Source organism: Durio zibethinus, chromosome 18 (genome assembly GCF_047325235.1).
Source record: "Durio zibethinus cultivar Kanyao isolate XHJ-2024 chromosome 18, ASM4732523v1, whole genome shotgun sequence".
Classification (NCBI taxonomy): Eukaryota; Viridiplantae; Streptophyta; class Magnoliopsida; order Malvales; family Malvaceae; genus Durio; species Durio zibethinus.
The window spans coordinates 11854271-11879448 of NC_143179.1; the positions used below are offsets into that span (position 1 = coordinate 11854271).

General features: G+C 30.6%; 1 protein-coding gene and 1 pseudogene across 3 annotated transcripts; one reads left to right on the top strand and one right to left on the bottom strand.

Annotated features, from left to right (window-relative positions):
* Positions 1–2608: 2608 nt before the first annotated feature.
* LOC111299597 (uncharacterized) lies at positions 2609–6157 on the top strand. Of its 2 annotated transcripts, XM_089747577.1 has the most exons (9): positions 2609–2735; positions 2918–3087; positions 3168–3230; positions 3340–3359; positions 3445–3489; positions 3957–4018; positions 4900–5036; positions 5200–5288; positions 5817–6157. In XM_089747577.1, exons 1-9 carry the CDS (start codon positions 2663–2665, stop codon positions 5947–5949), a joined length of 792 nt encoding a protein of 263 aa, XP_089603703.1. In that variant the 5' UTR covers positions 2609–2662; the 3' UTR covers positions 5950–6157. The 2 variants fall into 2 exon arrangements, with proteins under 2 accessions (XP_089603703.1, XP_089603702.1); XM_089747576.1 differs by having other exon boundaries at positions 2621–3087.
* A 204-nt stretch (positions 6158–6361) lies between these two features.
* Positions 6362–21705, bottom strand: LOC111299596 (type I inositol polyphosphate 5-phosphatase 8-like; annotated as a pseudogene). Its single transcript, XR_016329874.1, has 10 exons — positions 20559–21705; positions 18648–20454; positions 18349–18386; positions 8558–8683; positions 8369–8459; positions 8175–8285; positions 7459–8072; positions 6987–7253; positions 6742–6871; positions 6362–6593 (listed from the first exon to the last, which is right to left on the bottom strand). The product of XR_016329874.1 is annotated as a type I inositol polyphosphate 5-phosphatase 8-like (transcript).
* Between the last annotated feature and the right edge of the window lie 3473 nt (positions 21706–25178).

Here is a 25178-nt window from a genome sequence, read left to right on the forward strand (position 1 = left end):
GAATTGCATTACATTTTCTAGGAAGTTATCATATTGAGCAATAATTCCAGTGACTTTATTTATGTGCTTGCCCTATTTTGATGTCCTCAAAATTATTGCTAGCAGCATTGATTAACATGTAGAACAGGAAATATCAGCTCATACCACCATTAGAGGAAATATTTGCTATCAATCATAGAAGGAAAATTGAAGAATTTGATTGATAGTTGATAACCTTTTTCTCAATCCCCCCACTACCATCTATTTATTAACATTTAACATCAATCAGAACCTCACATCAGACCAAACACTTTTTGAATTGTATAGGCTTAGGCCTATTTCAAGGAACAATGGTGACTTAAATATAAGAAAATACTGCAACCAACCGATTCTGTCTCAAAATGAAATCAGTTCTGCAAAAAGAACATATACGGAATTTCTTCCAAATGCTTAAAGAGGTACTTTGTTTCCAAAAATGGCAGCAGTTTAATCCCACTGAACTTTGCATCTGTGCCATAACAGTTGGTGCCTATACTGAAAATCCAGCTCAGTGATGCTTTTCTACGTGTAATTTTGGTATATGTTATGTCTTAGTGGCCACATCAGTAACAACTTTGGCTGTTAAGATTTATATGTAACTGTTCAACTAATCCCGTCATCAACTATGAGATACAAAGGTAACTGTTTTTATTTATATATATATAAGTCTGATTTGAGTATCGAAGCACATCTCGAAACAATTATCGATATCTCTTGACTTTCTCTATGACACGTCGTCACAATTTCCATCTCAATCTCCAGCAGGTTCCTCGTCCACTGGATCATTAATTACATCATAAACTACATCAACAGTATGCAAAATCTCTTTAAAAGACAATATATTCTCCAGAACATGAAATCACTTTTAAGAGCTTATGATTTAGTTGGTGGCGATTCACAATTTAAGCAAATAGTATATACTTGTTATGCAAAAACTTTGCGACAAAAGATTGCCTGATTGAACTGTAACAACAAGTTGTTGCTTATTAATTTGAGCACAATAAAGTTGGTGGATTCGATATATTTATCATTAAAATCCGAATGAAACTTTAATAGTGGAAGAGCAATGTCGTCACTTTTGCTTCTCACTGTCACTAATGAATCATGAATATTCGTCCCCATTGAAAAAATGCGCATAGATTTTCTCCTGTGCTGTAGTTTTTTTTTTTTTTTCTTTTCATTTTTTATCTTCTCCACCTAAGCACATGGCTGATCTCAAACAAACAAAAGATAGATTGTTTACAAAACAGGAAAAAAGGTTGATTTCTCTATATTATATGCTTTATGGTCTGCCAATTATACAAAAATCAGATTGTTTTCACTGATCAATATCCGATATTGTCATATGAGGTATGCCATGATCAATGTAAACTGTTTGGAATGGAACAAACTGACGAAAAAGGGGAAGAAAAAAATCTCAACACAGTGTCATATTGCATAGAACAGCAGAAGTCACCATCGCCCATCATTTTCTTTCATTAATTTCTCCACAAAGAGCAAAAGGTTTGATCAACGCTCAAAGTTTGAACCAGAAAAAAAGGCTGCTCTCCCAGGACCGTGTTGTTTGTCGGGTTCCCAGGTGTTCCGGGTGGGCTGAGTAATCAATTCCCTTGTTAGGAATGTGATGAGGATACAACTTTGGTGTTGTGCTTTTCAAGCGTGCTTAATTGTTAGGGACACTATTATTGAAACTAGCAGGCTATTCACATGTTGGATATCGACACTTCGGCCGAACGAAGAATTTTCATGGACCCGCCAACAGAGCGGTGAAAAGCTCAAGACGGGTTACGAGGGCCGTGCATGACATTGGATGAATGAAATCCAAAAGAAAAATGAAGTCAATTCCACATTCGACACCGTTTTGCCCAAAAAATATTGCCAAGTTGGAAAATTTTGTCAAATGGAAACTAACATGTGTAATTATTTGTCCAAGTAATAGTTGTCAAGTAAGTTAAGGCACGTAAATAACACACGTGTTCATTTTCGATGATAACAATAAATTTTTTAAAATTAAATATTAAAAATTAGTTATTAATGAGATAATAAAATTTAATTGATTGATGTGTATGAAATATATATATATATTATATGTAGATTTAATAATATAAAATATGATATATTGATATGATAAGAATATAATAACAAAATGAAGATGATGTTTAAAATTTTAATAAAAATTATATATAAATTTAATAAATAAAAAAAATATTTTATATTTTTATATTGATATGAATTATGATATTTAATTTTCATATAAAATAAAATTAATATATAAATTATTAATATTTTTATGATACAAACTGCTAGAGGTCAAACAGTAGGTGAATCAAATAGAAATTCATAAATTATTGTTTTGTTAAAATTACTTGTTCCATATGCATAGCTAAATTTCGGGCTTAGGTCCTAGATTTGATGAACCCTCTATGAGGCCTAAGCCCTAAAATTTACCCAAATTAGGCTTTGCTTTAGGCCCAAGATTTAGCCTCATAGAGAAAAAATTAAAGCCTAGCCCTAAACCTTAGTTTTCAATTGATTATAAATAAATTTTTTTAAATTACTTTTGTTGCTGTACATGCCGTTCCTTTTCAAAAGGGCGCTCGTTTCTTCAAATTTCTTTTGTCCAAAACAGGAAGCAAAAGCAAAAATGGCGGGAACTGATCCACCAAAAAATCTCATTTCTCTAATCCGCGACTTCGCTTCTGAGAAATCTCAAGGAGGTAATCGTTTCCTTTACATTTGTCATATGTGTTTTCTGCTCTTTTCCCGAGAAAATGCTGAAAAGAAATGAGAATAAAATTGAATCAAATCTTTTTCGTCTTTTTCTTTTTCATTTTTCTATATTTTATTTGTAAAATAAGTGGAGTTTTTTTTTTGAGATGTTTGGAGCGAACACGTGTAGAGAGAAGAGTGGTTGGATTGAAGAAGCAAATCGAAGATCTCCGATCGGAGCTTGAAGCAGCGAATGCAGAGCATGAAGAAGCGAAACGTTTAAAAGAAACAACTGAGCAGGAGCTTAAAGGATTTGAATTTGAATTAGCGTTGAACAAAGCTTCGGTTCAAGCCCTAGAGGTCCGTTGTTTTTACATTTTTTTGAAAGCTTTCTTAACTAATTTGTTTTAAAACTTTTTTTAAAAGAAAATTATTTGTAGGCGAGGATTTCTCACATTCAAGATGAAATATCCACCGTTGGATCTGAAGTAGAGGAGCTTAAGGTATTAAAACGTCCTCGTTTTTGTGATTTTTTATTATCTGAATCATGATTAATTTTTGTTTTTGTGCTTATTAACTATTTATTTGAAATTTTGCATGAATTATTCGAAGAATAAAGAAGCAGCATTAAGGTAAAGAAACCACTTTTTTTAATTTTTTTTTATATTTATAAAAAAGAATAACTGCTGATTCTATGTCTTGTTAATATTTTTGCAGAGATGAGTTCATCAGTCAAATGGTTGAGTTCAACACTAAGATAAGGTTTGGTGTAAATTATTTGAATCCTTGCATTAGCTTATTATGTTCTTCTCTTCATAGCTATGTGTTGGATCTAGCTGTTTGATGAATTTATTATCTGATTTTTAATTTTCGCATTTGAATGTATTTCTTACCATGAACCAGTCTGTAATTGCAGTTTTTACTGCTTTTTGGTTGAGGTAAATGTCAATATCCTCATTAAATAGGTTTTGTATTGCATGATATGGAAAAACATGTAGATCGATGGAGCCATAAAACAAGGGTGGGGAGAGCCTAGTAGCAAAAATAATTTAGGGAATCTCGTATTGTGTAAGAAGAAACTTAACTAGAGGATCATTATTATTTGCTTGTTCATTCATTCCACCAATATTTGATGATTTCTGATTTGCTGTGAGTTTACGATTCTAATATACTTTAGTATGCGCCCTTGTTTGAAAGGACTTATTAATGAAATGTTGCTTGTTACCCAGGAAATTCCAAGAGACAATAGATTCTGGTTTCCAGAACAAGAACACTGTTGGTAATGCAGCAGGTAGTTTTCATCTTTTTCCCATCTACACTAATCTTATTAAGGACATCAGATTTGTTCTAATTATATTTTTAGTTGAAATGAATCATATTGCTTCAAGAAAATGCAACTTCTAATCGAACATTTTGATCCTTCCTTTATAATCTTAAGCTTTATTATAGTTACAGAAATCTATAACTTTATGCTTCCTATTGCATGACCAAACTCAAGGTAATGCCGAAAAGCTTGTTTGTTACTGATGGTGTATCACAAATAACTCCCATTTCTTGAGGTGGTTAAGCTTAAGTCAAAATTTAGTCTTCACAGCTAGGTCAAACAACAAGTGCTTTATATAGATTGGTCATCTTGGCAATTCGCAAATAATAGAGTGGCTATGTTTTATCATGTAAACATAAAACTACAAGGTTTTCATTCCAGTATATTTACAAAGCAGACAGTGTGTCTAAAATTTTAACTGATTTCTCCATTTTGATCTTTCCTTTATAATCATAAGCCTTTATGTTAGTTACACAAATCTATAACTTTATGCTTCTTATTGCATGACCAAACTCAAGGCAATACCAAAAAGCTTGTTTGTTACTAATATTTTATCACAAATAACTCTCACTTCTTGAGGTAGTTAAGCTTAAGTCAAAATTTAGTCTTCACAGCTATGTCAAACACAAGTACTTTATATAGATTGGTCATCTTGATAATTTGCAAATAATAGAGTGGCTATGTTTTAGATAGACATTTATCATGTAAACATAAAACTACAAGGTTTTTGTTGCAGGATAGCTACAAAGCAAGTAGTGCGTCTAAAATTTTAACTGATTTCTTTCTTTTTTTCCCTGTCTTCTATTTCCATGTATAAAAAACTGAAGGAATGTTTACATGTGTTTCAGAAGAAGGCCATAAATTTGTAAAGAAGGAAGTTACTGAAATTGCTTCACGAACTATTGAGGATCAGGTTGCCCACATTCTCTCTCAAATAGCTAAAGAGGAGGAAGAATACCTTGCACAACAGAATATCCAAAAGCAGGTAACTAGTCTTTTGTGCACTAGAAATATTACTAATAAGATGCACTGTCAAAAAGTCTAGATGTTTCTAGCTTAGTTGCTGAAATTATTTGAGTCTTCATTCTTCTATACCCTCCTTCCTTAAAATAATCTGGGAATGAGCAAGTGGTCTGAGAACCATGCAGTTTCAGCTGGAGTTGATTGACACTGAAAGGAAGGTGTGTCTGATGGAGGCAATGATGCAAGAAACAAAAGCATTGGAGGACTTGACAGGATATCCTAATCACATTTGCATTTGGAACTACACATTGAAGTTTCATTAATTAAACATAAAGTCTTGACAAAAAAAAGTTTGATGGGAAAAAAAAAATTTCTTGTGCATATTTTGCTAATAAATCATACATTAATTATCTCAGAGCATTTTTTACATGTGACAAACCCATCTAAACAAAAGTCGAGTTGATTACTTCAAATACCAGTAAGTTGTTTTCTTGGCTAGTTAATTCTATATTTCATTATCAAGAAAATGACGGGAAAGAACAAAATTCTGGAAGCCAATAACTACTAGAAGTTGAAAAATTTTTGAGTTCTTATATCCTGATTGCCTTAGAAATCAAGGTTGGATCTTTTTACTGCTGGAAAATATTATAATCTGAGCACCGTCTGGGTTAGCCAAAGAAGTATAGATTTGAATATTTATGCTGGCTTTTATTGTTTTTTTTTCCTTGGAGGTGCTGCTCCAGCTAACATCTTTTGTGATGAAAAACTAGTACTTGTAAAATATCTCCTTGACTGGAAACAAGCAGGCTTCTGAAATGGAAAAGATATGTGCTTCCCTCAGCAAGGAGTTGCAGAAGAAGTGTATATGTCCTAGTTGTCATTCAGTTAATGTGGAGGCCTTGGGTGGAATTCTTCAGTCAAATGAGGCAAATTGATCTGTTTTAAGTCTTTTACATACTAACATTGCCTCCGTGCTATTGATGTCTTTAAATATAAAATTGCACGAGAATTTTTGGGACTATACATTTATGGCACTTGATAAAATGGCATGGCCGCAATTGGTGCCCTAAAGTTGAGATAAGGGATAAAGACAGTACCTCCTATTCAATGCACAAGGTGCGAAAAGATATACCGTTGTTTGAACTGATTTTTCTTTTTCAGCTTCTTATTGACAAAATTTTAAAAGAATTCCAATGCTCAAACCTTTAATATTCTCTTTGGAAACTCTCTTATCATTCCGAACAAGAGGCTTCAAGTATCTCAGTTCTTTCTTATTGTTCATTTCTTTGATAATTTTTACTTATATTTATTGAATTATAGACACTAGTTTTCATCCGTGGATCTAAATAATAACCAAGTCATATAATCCTGTCCAATAAAAGGAAGAGAAAAAAAGAGAAGGAAGATTATGAAATAATAATGCCTCCTCAAAGCCGGCCTGCAGTGAAATAAATTAGCCGAATCCACTCTCATAAGGTTATATCTACAGTTTGTGTTTGAGTGTTGAAGATGCTTCTGTACCCTTTACAATCAAAGATAGCAATGTAGATTTGCCCTCTTGATCATTTCTGCTTGTCCCCTGTAATGAAAATACGGTCTATTGTACCATGATTTATGCACATACTTCAAAAACTTAATTCAAAACTTGCTATCCTGTACATTGACCAGTAATAATATGTAGGAAAGACATGCTAAAATTATGCTATGGTAAGAATGGCAGAACTTACAATGGAGTTCATGACTTCTATCTGTGTTGAGAATAGGGCAGAGACTGGCCGATGATCGGAAACCTTACTTTCACTGCGAAAGTAGGATAAAAGTTTCACTCCTTTACCGTACCACAGAATCCTATCGCACCTGCCACCAGACACATAAATCATGCTTAAAAGTTTGTCATAAATTCAGGTCTTATATGTAGTCACTATGTGCCTAATTTGATAATGTAAAAGGTGGTTGAGTGCAAAATATATACCATGCTGGAGTCCTTTGTTTCTCTCCTGATCTGTTGGGAAGGCCATCCGAGTAGTGATTGCAATTTGATGAAGAATACTTACATGGAGGAGCAAATTCGATGTTTCCTTCTTTCCAACCTTGCAATACTCCTCCATCTTCTTGTTCCTTTTGAAGCTGATCAAATTTCTGCAGTGCTTTCCGGTCTTGCTTCTTTATCAGATGCCTAGCTAGATTGTCTTCCAAGTTACATAGCCTATAGTTGAGATCCCCAAACCAGAATATTCGACTGCTCCACGAAAATGATAAAATTTTATTTCATAAATCGGATTCTTAATCATTAGCAATCTTAAGGGATAGAGAATTTTTCTTTGAAAATTTTGGAGCCTCATCTAAATTGAGTGATACAAATTAATATCAATCCATTGGGGACTGATTTCATTCATCCTTCATTTTGATTGAATCTTTTGTTTGTTTTGAAGAATATTACTTACTCATGTCCTAAGATGGTGAGAGGACGAGGATTGTTATCTTCTTTGGCTGATCGAGGAAAAGAAGTTCGCCTAAAAATCTCCAAAACTTGATGATTTCTTCAACCTGCATCACCATTCTTCTCACCAGAAGCCAAGTGAGCAGCAATGAAGCAAAAGCTGGTTCCTTCAATTGACATACTAACTGAAACTGAACCTTTGTTTCCAAATAACCCATGATTCCACAAGCCACGGAACTAACTTTCACATTTGAAATGCAGTATTTCTTGAGCAATTCCTTCTTCATCCATACACTAAGAAAAACTCCAACCATTTTCTTGCTTGCCATTAGCTTGTATTTGCTGCCCCCAATGAATGGTCGCTGCTGATGTTGAGTTCTTGATCTCCCTCTAATCGGAGTATTATCATTACTTATTCCACTAAAACTAGCTTTTCTTCCAGAACCAGGAATTTTTACATAATGGTAGTTGTCACTTGAGATTGGATTCAACAATGGTGTCAACGAAGGGCAACCAAAGTTTTCATTAAGTGTTTTTCCTATTAGCATGTTCCAATTTGTTGCTTCAGTCGGATCTTCTGCTCCGGTTCGAGTTTTCAATGGTACAATCTCTTGAAATCTGCGGGTTTAAATTTTCTGGTGTCAATTTAGTTGATTGATTCTTTCTTTTGATTATATAGAGACTAACAGCATTTACATGATTTTTTGAATTATTTCATACCCGAGAACATAGATATCAGCAGCATCCTGGGGTTTTAGCCACTCATCTAAACCAACAGCTAAACTTCCTACAGTAGATCTGCCAGCAACATTCCAAGTTCCGACAAAAATTCTGAAACGTGGAGGACTGGTTAGCTAGTCGATATCTTCAACCTTTATTTCATTAACCATATATGTTAAGCCTGTAAAACACACCTTAACTCATTGGTTGAAGTGCATGGATCCATCTCAAACGAACTAACGTAAACATCTTCCATGAAATCATCACATTCATCTTCACCTCCACCTGCAAGAAATACCCAGCAGTCAAAAACCAATAGAAAAACTCACATAAAAAGAGGCAAAACCAATGGTGAAAAAGGAGAAATTAAGAAACCTAAAAACCTGAATGTAATTCATCCAGGTAGTAACGATCAGGTTGTTGCTTATGCTTGTGCTTGTGCTTCCTTCTGAACCATTTACGAAATCTCCCAGAACTTGACTTTGGGTTCTTGTCATCCATCGTAACTCCTAAAGAAAATTAAGTCCATACCACTAAAAAAAAATATATAGTTTTTAACTGTTGAATGCCATTGTGTTCATCGCGTGGTAGGAAGTGGAGATGAGCTTCAATGAAAGTTCAAAAGGAGACAAACCCACGAAGTCTAGACATATAATTCAAGCGAAAATCCCAAGAGATTGAAGAATGAGTGAGGAACGAAGAAAGAAAGATAAAATGAGAGTCAAGGCTGGGAAGGATGAGGAGAAAAAACTTCCTTTGCCATGTATATTTGGCCAGAAATGGTAATAAAGCGGATATCCATTAATTTTTAGTTATTTGTATTTGAATTTATTTAATTTTTATGGTATTTAAATTTATTTAATTGTTCATTTAAATTTAATATCAGTATCTGAATTTGTATCTAACTAAATAAGTATTAACCATTAAATATTTGAATTTATTAAAATATTTGTTTAACTTAATTTTTTTGCTAAAATATAAAATAAATAAAATTTTAATTTAAAATTCAAGTTTATTTTTAATTAATAATAAATACATAAAAATTGTTTGCAAAATTTGAATCATTTCATAAATATAAACTCTTATAAATTTTATATATGTAAATAAATAACAAATTTGAATATACAAGACTATTCATTAAAAATTTAAACGTGCTGAAATATTTGTTAACAAAGAAGTATTATTTGAAATCTTTCTAAATCTGAATTTTTCATAAATAATAAATTTATTATCTAAATCTATTAATTATTTATTCATAAGCATTTAAATTCGACATAATCTGATTGGATAATATGAATATCTATTTATTTTTAATTCGTTGTCATCCCTCTATTTGGGTTTGTAATTGAATTTCCTAAATTTCAAGGAACCACAAAAAAATATATAAAGATATGGACCTCACAAGGTTCTATCAAAAATTTCTTCTTTGATTATTAGAGCTGGTGGTGGTGGTGATCTTCACGTATGTGTTGTGCATTTATTAGGTGACAAGTTAATTTCATTGTCCAAAGTCAACAATCTAAAATATATAGGATAGGGGTAGACCTAGATGAACCCTTTTTCAAACAATTTGAAAAACCCAAATGCCCTATCACATTAGGATATCCAACTTATTAATTGAGGCAATGCCCAATTTTTTATTGACAAATACTTGAGGTCTCAAAAATTTCCAAGTTGGTTTCGTTTTCTTTGCCTAGCTGAGTTAGTCCTTTTTAAGATTGATAATTGATCCCATGAACAAGGAAAAACAAAAACAGAAGAAACGAATAGGTGTCATGAATTGATGTTTCATCAACTCTTACAATTGGTTTTGATTAAAGCAAAGAGTAGATTTTGTTTACTTTTTAACTTTTGTTTGAACGATCAAACAAGAAAATTTTTACCGTTTCATCCCGTAATTTTTAGACTAAATCCATTGGTAATCTAAATGAAATCTTATCTAGATTCGTTCTTTTTAGTGCAAACCAATTAGAGTGAATAAAAATTAATTTTAATCGATTAAATCGATTAAAATCAAGTAAATTCGATTTATTTTATTTGATTTTGATTATAATAAATTTTTTAAATTTTTTAAATTAATTAATTTGGTTAATTTTTTATTTTTAAAATTGATAATCGATTTGATGAAATTAATCAATTTTTTAATAAATAAAAGTAAAAAAATTAATATAAATATATTTATTTATTTTTTTGTTATAAAATTTATTGAAATTATTAAATTATTTAATGATTTAATTTAAAAGATACATGAGTTTAAATTTTATTAAATTAAATTTATAATTAAATAATTATTTATAATAAAAAATAATGAAAATTTTATTTATTTAACCTAATCGATCAAATTAAATTGATTTATGATCGATTATTTAAAAAATTTTAATTAATTCAATTTTTTGGTTAATAATAATTAATTAATTTAATTATTAATATTTTCAAAATCAAATTGATCCAACCAATCAATTACTCAATCTTAAACCGATTATTATGATAACCGATACAGCTGAAATATATAAAATTGATGGTTTATTTATTTATTTTTTTTAAAATATAGATATCTTGGTTTCAATCATCCAATTGATGGGTAGATTGGGAGTTCCTGAGTCCTGACCCTAACCAGAAACCGAGTCTCACAATCCACTCCCAAAGGGCAGCATTGGCCCATATCAGTTATGACCGCACCACCCCAATTGTGCGGTTGATTTGTTCTCATCACTCACCTTTTTCATTTTTTTTTTTTTGTCTCTAGTTGTTTATTCATCAAGCCATTCATTGGAAATATTTTATATCAATCTTCCATATCTTGTTAGCTATTGTCTTACTAAGTTCTTTGAGTATTTTAGATTATTGTTTTTTTAATCGAGGAAAATATCACTAAATTGGTAAAGAGAAACTCTTTTTATTTGCTAACCAAAGTTTAATTCTTATTATAAATTATTTGAGAATAAATTTTGAATACATCAAAATCAAATCGATAGAAATAATTAAGACATGATTAAATTTTTGTTCTACCGAAAATATATTCTTAAAATTGTTAAAAAAAAAAAGAAATAGATATAAGCAAAGTCTTGAAATATCCCTCACTGTATTATGTAGAAAAAAAAAGGGAATTTCACTGTCATATTTGATCTAGTTGCTCACATGCACAAGGTCAAGGAAGCAGCAATCAAGGTCGAATAGATTTTTCCTCCCACATTTTTATTGGATTCATTTTCTGTGCCTGCATTGGGCATTAAGGACTGCCGTTTCGTTTAATTTAAGTTTTAATCAAAAAAACATCTTGTTTTTTTTTTTTTTCTTTTTTTTTTAATAAAAAATGAGAATTTCTTTTGATTAGCTAATATCAGAATTAAAAAAAAAAAAGTAAAAATTCGTAACTTAATTCGATTGATATATATAATTATCATTAAACAGTGATATTTAATAGATTTAATATTCTAAATTTTATCGATTACAATCCTTTCTTCTAGAGAAGTGTAACTTTTTTGTAAAAAAATATATATATACATAAAACTTTTCACTCGTGTACATCACGAAAATCTTATCTAAATTATGAGCAAAACACTTAAAAAAAATTTGACTTATCAAAAGGATAGATAATATAGATAAATCGACATTTTTAATTTAAATGAGAGATTCTATGCTTATTTTTTAAGCAAGGAATTGATCATAATAAATTAAATTTTGAAGAAAATATTTTAATAGTAAATAAATGAATACTTTAATAACATCCATTCATTGAAAACCATTGAATTGAAAAATATTTATGCAATTCTTAGTCATAAAAACAACATAAATAGGGATCACAAAGACCCACCAAAATTAAAAAAAAAAAAAGAAAAGATTGATATTCAAAAAAGTGCATAACAAGATGGATGTAACACACACTCCAAACTTGAGATAAGAAAATATATAATAGAAGTTGATCATCATTTAAATTTTATGTTGTTCACTAACCAAGCAAAAGTGTAGATAGTATTTAATTTTTTATTTAATAGAGTAGGGAAGATTTGGTTTAGAATTTAGAAATATAGAAGAAAGCATGGGGACATGAGCACAGCTTTCATAGGTTGCAACATTCTAACCATAAGCAAACGAGTTTCTGCTCTTTGTAGATATCTGTCTCTCTCATTTCATTATTGGAAAAATGATTCTTTACCTGCTTAGTCATTAAGGGACCATATATATACTTTTTTTAAGAAAAATTATTGCATCTATCAACAAAATCATCATAGAATTTTTAGACTCCACGATCAAAAAAATATCATATCCATTGATAGAATGATTTTTAGAATTTTTATGTTGAATTTTATAAATTTATAAAAAAATTATCTCTTTTACAATCTTTCAATAAATTATGTTTGTACCAAGCTTTTCAGGGGTAGCATTTGTATTTTAAAGCTCAAGTCAGAGATCAACAGAGAAAAATAATAGGAAGAAAAATTTTAAAAAAGTAAAAAAAAGTAAGAGGGTAAAATGATACTTGAATGGGCTTATTTATACTTTAAAGAGAGGAGAGATAGGCAACCTCAATCCTAAAACCAAGGATGACTTGATAGATTGAGTTAACCTAAATGTTAATTATATACTCTAAAAATGATAAGTTAGCATTTAGAGGGGCCTAATGGATAGACTGGTAAGGTGAGGACCTACAAGTCAACCTGATATGTTAGCTAGGCTTAAAAGCAAAAAAAATATTCTTGATTGTTTGCTGATAATCTTTAATGGTAAAAAAAAAGAAATTTAATTGCTCTTTAAACCTAAAAATACTTGTAACAGATTTAATTTATGCAATCAAAAAAAGAGTATATTTTTTTTATTACTTGAGTTAAACATTCATTTTCACAGGTTCAAGATTAATTCTATTTCTAGCTCTTGAATTGTTTGAGGTTTATCTTCCATTTGCCTCGAAAAAAAAGAAAAAACGTAAGCCCATTTCCACCAAGTCCTTTTTTATCATAAAGATAAGATGACTTGATAAATTCTTGATAACGATGAAATTTCATCTTTGATTAAGTTAAGAACATAATTTTCTACCCTTTAATAATTTTATTAAATTTTCTTTCTTTTTTGGTTTTGACAAATATAGATGGTTTTACTTTTAGAGTCAAATATCATAAATATAAAATCAAATCCAGCTTTGATTATTTCTGTTATGCACTTTGTGAAAATTGACTTTGTAGGTCCACTTCTTTGTTTTTCATTTTTTTTTTTTTTTAGGAAAAATAGTGGAGAAAGTTAGAAAAAAAATGGGAGTAGCTATCAGGAAAAGGATTTATAATTTAATTCATACAAGTTATAGAATCTTTTAAGTGGTCATAAATTTAATAATTTCATATAGTATATATCTCAAAATTCCAAATTAGACTTTTAAAATGGGTTATGGCCAAGTATTCCAATAAAAAAGTTTGTTTTTTTTTTTTTTTGTTGGGCCAATTAAAGAGAAAAAAAAATCGCTCCGGCCCTTTTCCCATAGTCTTCTCAGCCCAAGTCTAAAAGTTTCTTTTTTTCTTTTCAATTTTGACTTACAATTGAAATTTGAATTCGAAATTTTAATTTTGAAGCCAACTCTAATACACCAGCTAACAACTCGGTAAATCCAAAAAAAAATGTTGAATAAAAATGCTGAAAGAAATGTTATACTATCATAAATTTTAGCTCCACCAAAATTTAACATTATTATGATTTTAAGAATGTGATTTCTCATCTTGAATGAATAAAGAAAACAAAATAATTTAGATTCACTTAACGTTAATTATTCTTTTTAAAGATGATTGATGTTAAAAGTGTTTATGAATCTAGTTAAATTGCGACTTATCATACCAATATTTTATAAAAAGCCTAACTTAATTATAAGGAACAAAACGAATGATACTCTTTCACCTATGCTATAAAGGAAAAAAAGTACAAATTAAAGTTTGCCTTTGTTGGATTAATTTTATTAGAGATGTCAATGGCTATGGTTTGAACAGAGTAAAGCATTCCTTATTTCTTTCCCTAAAATTTTATGTTATATGCATTATCGTACCTATATCCAATGGATATTTTAAATTTATCTTTACTTTTATTTTTATATATATTTAATGAATATGTGTAATTTTTATACTATAGCTTTTTAAAAAAATAAAAGCAAAAATTTATTTATTTTTATTTTTATCTTCTATATTTAAGTAATTTTTTAATAAAAATATATTAATTTTAATTAATCTAAAATATTAATTTATATTATTTAATAAAAATTTATTTACCCAATATAGATAAATATATATATATATGTAAGGTATGAGTACGTGTTATTTTGCCTGTCTTCATCCTTATACCCAATAAAAATTTAAAATTATATTTATCTTCAAACCCACAATATAATATCCATCTTTATTATCATTTGGATAAAAAATTGAGTTTCCTGTTGAGTATGGGTAACATTAATATTCCTAAATTTCACAACGAAGAGTAAAAACAAAATCAATGGCCTTAATATTGTAATTTGATTTGATTTTTTAACTTGACAAAAATGTTAGGAATCTTATTCACAAATTTTGGATATGGTTAAAGAGATCAAATCCAATTAAATATCTAAACTAATGGAAGTGTAATCAAACAATTAATCACTCATACAAGAGATAATAATTTAATATGGTTCAATCTAATTGGCATATGTTTATAAATGAAAAAAAAGATCTACTAGTTATAAAGAATTACAAATAAACAAATATATCAATCAACACTCATTCTCAAACAATAGTTATAGATCATTTTATTTTCTACTAAATCAATGAAGTATTTTTAATTCAAATAAACACATATTTATGTGTCTTACTATACTTTTATGGATTGTCTCATTCTCCTCTAGTCCACTCACACATACACACCTAACTATATCAAACTCATACCTATAAGGACTATTTTAATGTCCTCTAAACCTATGATGTGTTTATTCAATAAAACCCCATAACTCTTTTATATCTTTTTCTTATATCTAATTCTTTAGAGACCTAACTATTTATAAACATATAAATTTGACAATTAAAAATCATTTTCCTTTTAGAATTATTCTCTTGCAAATCTTTTTATCAATTAAGTAATATCTAACTAATTTCAAACAAAATTTTTATAGAATTTGAATTAATCTTAACAAAACGGTCATTAGAAAATTGGATTGAAAAACTCCCATAAAATGTAAATATGCATATTATAATTAGATTTGAATGAAAATTGAAATTTGAAGAGTTGTTTAGATAATAGAAAATTGTTCATTCAACTAAAAAAAAAAAGAATTTGTGAATCCACAATTAAAATTTTTTTTTGAACACAAGGTGTGGGATGAGGAATGGCTCAAGCCTAAGCCCTTATGTCCCTTGGCTCCTTACCACTTAGGCTAGGAGTGAAGGATATCAATAATTTAAATTCTAATTTGGAAGACAAAGAACAAAACAATGGGAAACATTACCCTTTAACTTTTAAAACAAAACAATTTACCCTATCAAATGAAAGGTTGATATGCTTCTTCATATTAGGCTATTTCCTCTGTACATAAAAACTTATCACTTCCTTTTCTTCCATCTAAAGCCAAATGCTACCTAAACATGGCAATGAAAGCTTCCAACTATTTCATTTAACTCCTTCGACAACTTTGGAGGCTTAATCTTTTCTTCAAGCAGCTTTTTTTTTTCCAATTTTTCCTCAGCTTTAACATTGCTTCTTTTTTTTGACCAGAGGATGAGCTCTTTCTTGCATGCTTAAACTTCAAACCTAAAAAAATCTCTTGCTGAGAAATTCTAAAAAAGAATCAAACTCAGAAAAAATCCTTACTACTGATTTCTAGAATCTTACTGCTATAGTTGCTTTTATGTATTAAAACTCCTTTATTGGATCAATTGCTTATTTAAGGTTAGTTGTTGATTACTGATTTTGTTGATGAATTTACTTTATTGATTGCCTAACAAAAAATTTTTTCTTAGCCCAAACTTTTCAGAACAATTGATTTACTATGTATGTTTTCCTCCTTTCAAAGATTTTAAAACTTTGCCCAATTTTCTTGCTTTTCAATGACTTTATTATGAATTGCTACTGTCTAACCTCTTTTGCTTGATTGTTCAAGGCTAATTGTTGTGTTTAATTTTGCTTTTTGCTTCCCTATTGATAATCAATTCTTACTATATTCAATTTTTATATTTTATTCATTAAATTTAATGGGTTTAATGAAAAACATTAGCGGATAATAGACTTGATGATGCATGTAAGCTATAATCGTAACTTAGTCCTTACTTGAACAAATTTGAAAACGTAATATCCTATATTGAATCAAATTAAAGCTAAAATCTTTAATTGAGCAACCACTTAAATTTTTAATCTTAAATTGAGCATTTAGTCAATTTTTTTAACTATTCTCGACGAAATTACATCATATCCTATAGATAAAAATTATCCTTAAAAGGATACTATAATGATATGTGACAAGTTCATTACTTCCCATGTGTTATTTTTTTAATGTTTTTAATTTTTTTCAAATATTTTTATCAATTAGTATGTTAACATGTGATGAACCCTTTACTTATCATGTGAAGTATTTTAAAATATTTTTTTTTCAAAAAAAGATAAAAACTATTCCTAAAGGATAGTATAGTGAGATAAGGTAAGTTCATTGCTTGCCATGTGTTACTTTTTATTGTTTTTATTTTTAAAAAATATTTTTAACGGTTAATATGTTAACATTTGTGGAACCTTTACTTGTTATGTGGAGTATATTAAAATAAAAAAAACTTTTTTCAAAAGAATTATTTACTTAATTATAATTATAATAAAACAACATAATAAGAGTTGAGTACATAATGATTATATGTTGTTGGCAATTATAATGCCCTCAAATGTTTTTGTTAAAAAAAAAAAACAAACACCTAGATAATAAAAAATTCATAAAAATATATTTAACTTATCAAAGAAAAAATCAATATTCAAAATCTTAAGACTAAATAACATATTAAATTTCAATCACTTATTAAGACCAAAAAAAAAAAAAAAATGCAACTAAAAATAATCAATTGAAAAAATAGCTTACATGAAAATCAACTAAAAGATCTCACAAAAAAATAATAAAAATTCTTTAAAAATTATCATATCTAAAATTTAAATTTTTTTTAAAAATGTCTTTTAAAAACAAAAAGTATATAATTAAAAACCTAAAAATATTAGATTTGAGATTTTTAATAAATTATAAAAAAAAAAATTAAAAACAACCAATCAATATAAACAATAATATAAAAAACTCTAGATATAAGATTTTTAAACTCTTTTTTTTAATCTAAAAAATTTTAAAACTAATTTAAATTACTTTTTATAAAATTAAAAAAATCCCCATACGATGTAAGAGCAACTTTCTAGTAATAATAATAATAATAATGTATTAAAATTAGTGAAAGAAAAAATGAAAAATTATGATGGATTTTTTTTTTTTTTTTTTTTTTAGCGATAAAGAGATTTTAATTTCGTCCAATACATTTCTTCCCCGATCAATCTAAATAGCTTTATTTACATCATATCTAATGAATTTATAAAAAATTACTAGCTAATGAGTTTACGAGAAATTAGTATGATTGTTTTTGTGTGCAAAGAAACGTTGAAATAGCAAGGATGATCTGGTTGATGTAATTGATGAACAGTTGGCGTACAGATTATACCAGTCATAGGTTAATAAAGTTAGTAAATGTGGGTTAATGCAGTGAATGAAGATGGATTTCAAATTTTTCAAAAAAAAAAAAAAAAACCAAAGACAGATTGAAAAGGAGAAATGAGAGCAGATTTTTTGCTGGTTTACGACAATAACAATAGATTGAAAATATGAAGGTCCTAACAGGATTGCTTTTTTGGACCATACAATTAAAAACACTTTTTTTCTAAAAAATTTAAAAATATATCTTTTTGATATTTTGGAGAAAGTGACTGCAATTTTTGAATGAAAAATGTATGTATTTATCACTGAATTAGATACTGGTATATAAAATGACAGATAATTTGTAATATTTTATGTTAAGATATATGGAATAATATTGTTAAAACAAAATTTGCAAGAAACAGTTGTATAAATGGTGAAGATTTGCGAATTCATCAGAAAAGCATTCTTCAAGAACCAACCACATCATTTCAAGCATTACTTTGGTTAGATTAATGTGAAACTAACCTCTATTACCACCATGTTTTACCGGACGAGGAAATGATCTGCCAGGAAAGGGAGAAAGATACACGCATTAGGTTATATTTCGAGAACGAACAACTACAATTATAATAGACATGCAGTCACAAGGTGGATTTTGTTAGCTCTACAAGCTTTAAGTAAGCATGATATACAGGAATATAAAGCATTTGAAATTCTTTGGCACAAACCTTGAAGCCATTCACACAACTATGAAATCATAGCAAGATACCTTGAATTTAAAAACAGGATGAATAAAAAAGTTATATGGAGAAAAGAAGACCAACCTGAGCCAGTCGCCGACTGTCTCTAGAAGACTCATTAACCAAGTTAGACTTAGCAGTTTCTTGCAAACTATTTTCTTTCTCCTCAGCCCTCCTCTTGAAACTGTCATCTTCAGAAGACTTTTCTTCTGGGTTACTACGCGATTCTTTCTTGCGCTTCCTCTGGAAGGTGTATTTGAGAAGTCTATCATTGAAGTTGTCCACCTTAGTTGAAGATTCATTAGTTAATGCTTTGGCATCTTTCAAGTCAGAATCTGTGAAGGAAAGCTCATTTCAGAAGATGAAAGTGTTGAAGTCTCCCCGGAGTTGCCCTCTTCTCGGACCAAAACAGACTCATCTCCAAATTTCATGTCATTGTCTGTAGCACTGTTGACAAATCTAGATTTATTGAGTGCCCTGACACCCACAATGACATTTTTTGGTCCTAATAATACGTGTTAACCCAGGATCCAAACGGGCCAATGGCTTTATCTTGGTTTCAGTTTCAGCTGTTTTCAATTGATCTTCATTTGATTTCACATTAAAGCAGACTGATCTCAACGTCTTAGAACAGCTAAGAACTGTTGATGACTGACAAGGCTCAGTGAGCTGATCCGGAAGAGACTGGAATGATGTGGCAATATCATTGCTACTTTTTACTTTTTCATTTCTTTTTCCATTATAGATGGCCACAATTTCATCTTTATGACAGCTGCTTTCATGACGCAATTCTTCTTCCAACTCACCGGAATTTTTTGCTCTATCCATACTACCAACCCTGATAGAGGACACAGTGCGAGAACCTTTAACAGGTTTAACATTTCCATTAATTGTATAGGTGCTGCAACGGTAAAGAACAGAAGATGGTTGACAAGGTTTCATGCGCTGACCAGGATGAAATCTGTGTGCTGCAGCTTTGATTATGCTAAATCGAGTCTCTCCTCCTTTTTGTGTGAACTTTGACAGATTTCTTTGTTTCTTCTCCAGAAAAGTCCATTGCCTTCAAGGTCTTTGTTTTAGTAGAGGATTGCATACACTGTCTCTCATGTTAAGCACTTATTTCCATAATAAACTCTTCCCTCAAGAGCGAATTTTTACCATCCAGATCTCCGGAAGTCAATTTACCATCCAGCAAATTTCCTTTTAGAGCACAAACTCTTTGTGTATTGTAACACCCTCAATCTCATATTGAAAGAATGTGTGGATATAGTATGATGTATATGTAAAGATCTAAATCTAAATCTGTGAAATGCCTTTTGTGAGATAAAATTGTGAGATTTTAGGATCAAATTAGATAATATCTCATAGGTTGGGCGTAGGTCTCCATAAATAGTATCAGAGTGGTCACCAATCGGTGAGAACTAAGTGTTATATCGTGGGAGTCACTAAGTGCTACACGGTGAGGAATCACCTCTAGAATCTTAATGTCTGGTGTGATCTTAGACTTGTGACTGGTGTGATTTTAGACCTGTGATTGGATTCGACTTAACAAGAACATCAAGCTTTAAAGGTAGGGAGATTATACCGTGTAGCACTTAGTGACTCCCACAATATAACACTTAGTTTTTGTCGACGGATGAGCGCTCTGATACCATTTGTGAAGATCTATACCCAACCTACGAAATATTGTTTGCTTTTGACCTGAAAGTCTCAACGAAGTATTGTTTGCTTTTGACCCGAAGGTCTCATAGTTTTGTTTCACAAAATGTGCCTCACAAGTTTGAGATTAAATCTCAATTTATATATCATACCGTATCCACACATTGTGGAGATTTACATCTAATCTGCGAGGTATTGTTCGCTTTTGATTTGAAGGTCTCACAGTTTTATCCTGCAAAAAAGACTTCATAAGTTTAAGATTAAGTCTCAACTTATATATCAAAAGTATCTACACATTCTTTCAATGTGGGATTAGGAACGTTACAATTTTCCTACCTTTAAAGCTTGATGTCCCTGTCAAGTAGAGTCCAACTATAAAACCAAAATCACACAAGATGTTGAGATTCTAAAGGTAGCTCCCCACTCAGATGTTGAGATTCTAAAGGTAGCTTCTCATCCCAGACGTTGGGATTCTAAAGGTAGCTCCCCACCGTGTAGCACTTAATGACTCTCATAACTCCACTATAAAGCATTTAATGACTCATACGACGTAGGACTTAGTTCCTATTGACTGATAACCGCTCCGATACTATTTGTAAAGACCCATATCCACCTTGCGAGATATTATCTACTTTGATCCGAAAGTTTCACGGTTTTATTTAACAAAAAGTGTTTCATAGGTTTAGGTTTAGATCTCAACTTATATATTATACCATATCCACACATTCTTTCAATGTTGGATTGAGGGTGAAGCTTGACATCATTGTTAAACCGAATTTAACCATAAAACCAAGATCACACCAAACATTAGAAGCCTCATAGGTTTAGGTTTAGATCTCAACTTATATATTATATCATATCTACATATTCTTTTAATGTTAAATTGAGGGTGTTACAATCTCTCCACCCCTGACGTCCTTGTTAAACCGAATTTAACCACAAGACTAAAATCACACTAAACGTTAAGATTCTAAAGATGGCTCCCCACCATGTAGCACTTAGTTTTCATCGACTGATGATCACTTTAATACTATTTGTGGAGACTCACATCTAACCTACGAAATATTGTCCGCTTTTAACTCAAAGTCTCACAGTTTTGTCCCACAAAAGACGCCTCATAAGTTTGGGATTAAATCTCAACTTATACATCATACCGTATTCACACATTCTTTCAATGTGGAATTGGGGGCATTACATGTATAACCATTTCTATACAACTCTGGCTTCTTGCTTGTAATAAGTACAGTGGCCAAGTCAGAGTTACGAGGATAATAAGTCTCAACATTATAAAATTTAGGTTAATCAATTTGCTTTGCAGCATTGCAGCATTTATTACCAGGATATCCCTGATTCAATCCATTGTTCCTCATGTCAGATTCTGTGACAGTCATATATCCTGAATTTAAAGGAGATTGTACAGTGCGCTCAGCTGTTGGATCTTTTAGAGAATATGCATCTTCACTGGTGATTTGCCAACTTCATGGCTGCACCCTAGTGTTCTTGGCTCTCTCCAGCTTATCCCGTAGACAATATAATTCCACTCTAAGATCTGTTATGATATCCTCTGCTTCATGGAGCTGTGCTTCAAGCTCATCGATCTTTCTCTTCTGATTAAAGGATGTTGTCTCTGCTTCAAATGTCTTTAAAGAAGCAAGCATTTGAGAATGCAGCATTTATTGTCAAAAAATGGAGATCTAAGTTATAGGATTGTTGCGGACAGCATCCATTGACACTAACTAACAACTACTTATGAAGTAGGCAGGCTTATCTCCAGCTTCTTTAAACTAACTGAATATTTGAATCCAACAAGAAAACTTTATGTTACTTGTGTTTCCATAGTAGCAAAATGCAAATACTTTATTCAGCCCAGTTGTTGCAGCATGTGGGATAAAAGGCATATCGATAGTAATAAGAACTGTAGCATCTGTGATTGCATCAATTTTCAATCAATTTGACATTTTACCACCTCTTGAAACCAGAAGAAGCTTAACCCTAATCTTATACTAGCAATTCTTCAGAAATCTGCAACAATTGGAGGTTGATCAAGCACCTCATCAACCAAGACTTAGATCCCTAGTACCTTCCAATCATTATATATATTACAAATCGAACTGGAAATTCGGATTTTGATAAGAGAAATCAAATTCAGCTGATTAATAAAGTCAATATAAAAAAAGATTTAAAATTTACTAGAAATTTAGTAAGAGTCAATCGAAAATCAATATTCAAAATCTTGATCACTAAAATAAACCAAATTCATAAAAGATTCAAACAAATATAATCTTCACCTCAATCGGTTTCATTTTGTTCACATTCATTGACCAGCATTTTCAAATTAGTTTCCTTCTTTTGCAAGCAAAATTTTCAAAAAATTATAATCCAGACAATTTAAAATTTAAAAAAAAATCTATAAATTCAAACTAAAATTTAAATAAAAATTATGTTCAAACTAAAAAAAAATCTCAGAAGGCTATTTTAATATGCTTTATAAATTAAAAAAGAAATTTGAAAAGAAGAAAAAAAAAGGAATGTACCTTGGCGTCGATCATGTGTTTCAAGCGAAGAAGCAAACGAAGCGACTCCTCCTTGGAACAATTCAGTTGGTGCTGAAACAACGCCGCTCTTTTTCTCCGACACCATTACTCTCACCACTGCTTCCTTCGCCGTGTTCAGTATTATATCCGTGTACGCCACCTTCAACGCCACCGTTTTTTACACCAAACATAACCAGAACAATCAATCGCGTTTCAAAACTCAATAATAAAAGAAATAAAGAAAAAGAAAGAGGAATTCAAGGGTAGTTTCGTAACTTACGTCCGAATCTCCCATCGCGATTTGGGAGTTGATGATCTTCTCACCTCTCAGAGTTCAGATTCGTCGGGCGGTCATTCCGTTGAGAAACGGAGCCTAAAAGAGGAGGTTAACTGAAAGGGAATTAAAAGACGTTATTGCCCTTGGGTTTGAATTTGAATAACGAAAAGGACAAAAAAATCTCCTGCCAAAACGAGTAACAGTCAGTTTGGTGATTCTGATTGGGCCGTTACTCGTTACTTGTCAGGGAAATTTGGACCCCACTTTTTGAATTTTTTGAGAACGACTTCTCTGCTGAAAACGTTAAAACGGTGGCGTTTAATGTTGCGTTAAAGGCACAGAGTAAAAAGGGATGGGGTCCACAAGGGAATTTTTTTAAAATTATTTTAATGCAATGATTTTTTTTTTTAATTTTGAAATTTGGAAAAGGTTTGGTGGTGGGGTCTGTCTGCCAGATGGAGGGTTAAGATTTGGAGAAGAAGTTGATCTTTGAGTTGTAGCCGTTTGATCTCGTTGCGGGAAGAATTTTTAGATCGCAACATTTTAATTACCGAGGTTTAATTTTTTTGGTACTTGCATTTAAATTGTTCGAGTTAAAATTGCACGTAACCAGTAAATGTATATGTTTGGGCCGGATCCACCTTACATTGGGCCTAATCTTTGACATTGAACTAAGCTTTTAGTTTTTTAGACCAAAATTATATTATATTTATAATGTATAAAATATTAAAATTTATACGTTTATATCATATTTTATATAAAAATTATATGTCATAATTCATATTAATATAAAAATATAAAATATATTTTTTATTTTATTAAACTCATATATAATTACTGTTACAATTTTAAATCATATCACTTTGATATTTTATTTTTTTTATTTTGTTCATATTATATTATCATATCATTTCAACATTATTATGTTTTAAATTAAATTAAATGCATCATCACAATAATTTAATTGCCGTTAAGACAGTGATGCCATATATTGCTTTTATCAATAGCAACAACTGGCTGATGATAACAGGACTGTGCTGCATCGCATGCTCCAGTAGACAGACACTAATGCTTGGCATCTCTTTTGTTTGTACACTGTTGGCATAGCAACAAGTTGATTATTTATGTGCCCCAAATGCTTTTCTGCTGGAAATCCTTTCAACTAAGCTGCAAATTGGTCAAATATGCACCACCACAGGATCTTAATGAACTGTTCGGTACAGTATTTATTTTGAATTATAATCACTGCTTTTGATTGATTCCTGGTAATTTGAGAACATTAGTATCTTGTTTAGGTTTTGGTGGTCGTAGTGGTGGATTTTACTCTTGTTTTGTGTGTGTATGGTTGTGTCTGGTAGAACAGGAACATTTACTGTGTTGAGATGGAGCTACAATTACAATGTCAAATTCCATGCTTTATCTACTTTATGGAATGGAAAATCAAGAATGACATGAAAGAAACGTTCAACAAGATTTTGAAGTTGATGAAACCCTCACGCCATACGCCTAAATCAACTGATTAACAATAAAAAATTGGTCAGGATGGCTGAGTCCTTAAGCAATTCAGGTAAAACACACCAAAGTAGCCACGTCGCCTCTTCTAAGGGGATGGATCACCATAAGGAGGGACTCGTCAAGAGCTTCACCAATAACTTGTCAAAACAATTACATTAAAAATTGATCCATAAGCATTAAATTTATCTAAAATCATTAAATACGATTTGTATTTATCTGAGATTATTAAATATAATTTTTATCTATTCATATACATTTTTTTTCGAGTTTCATATAAATATTTCATCTATTATCAATTATTTTAGTCAAACCATCATTTTTAATCTCAAGCAAGTGATAAATTAATAAAAAAAAAAAAAAAGGAAACACACAAAAAGAGAGACCCAACTCTGTAAAAGAACTCTCTCTCCACTAGAGCTTCTCACACATACCTTACTATCTGACTTTCCAACCTTCCCTTAAGTAAAATACTGACTTAAGCATCGGAATGAGCTCTAGAGTAACAACTCCGATGTCCCCTGATCGTATTTTCTAACTTCAGATCACAGTCGTTTCTTCCTTCCATCTTGCTTCTTCCAATTAAGATTTCTAAAGCCAACATCAACACTACCGTTAACTGTAACATGGATC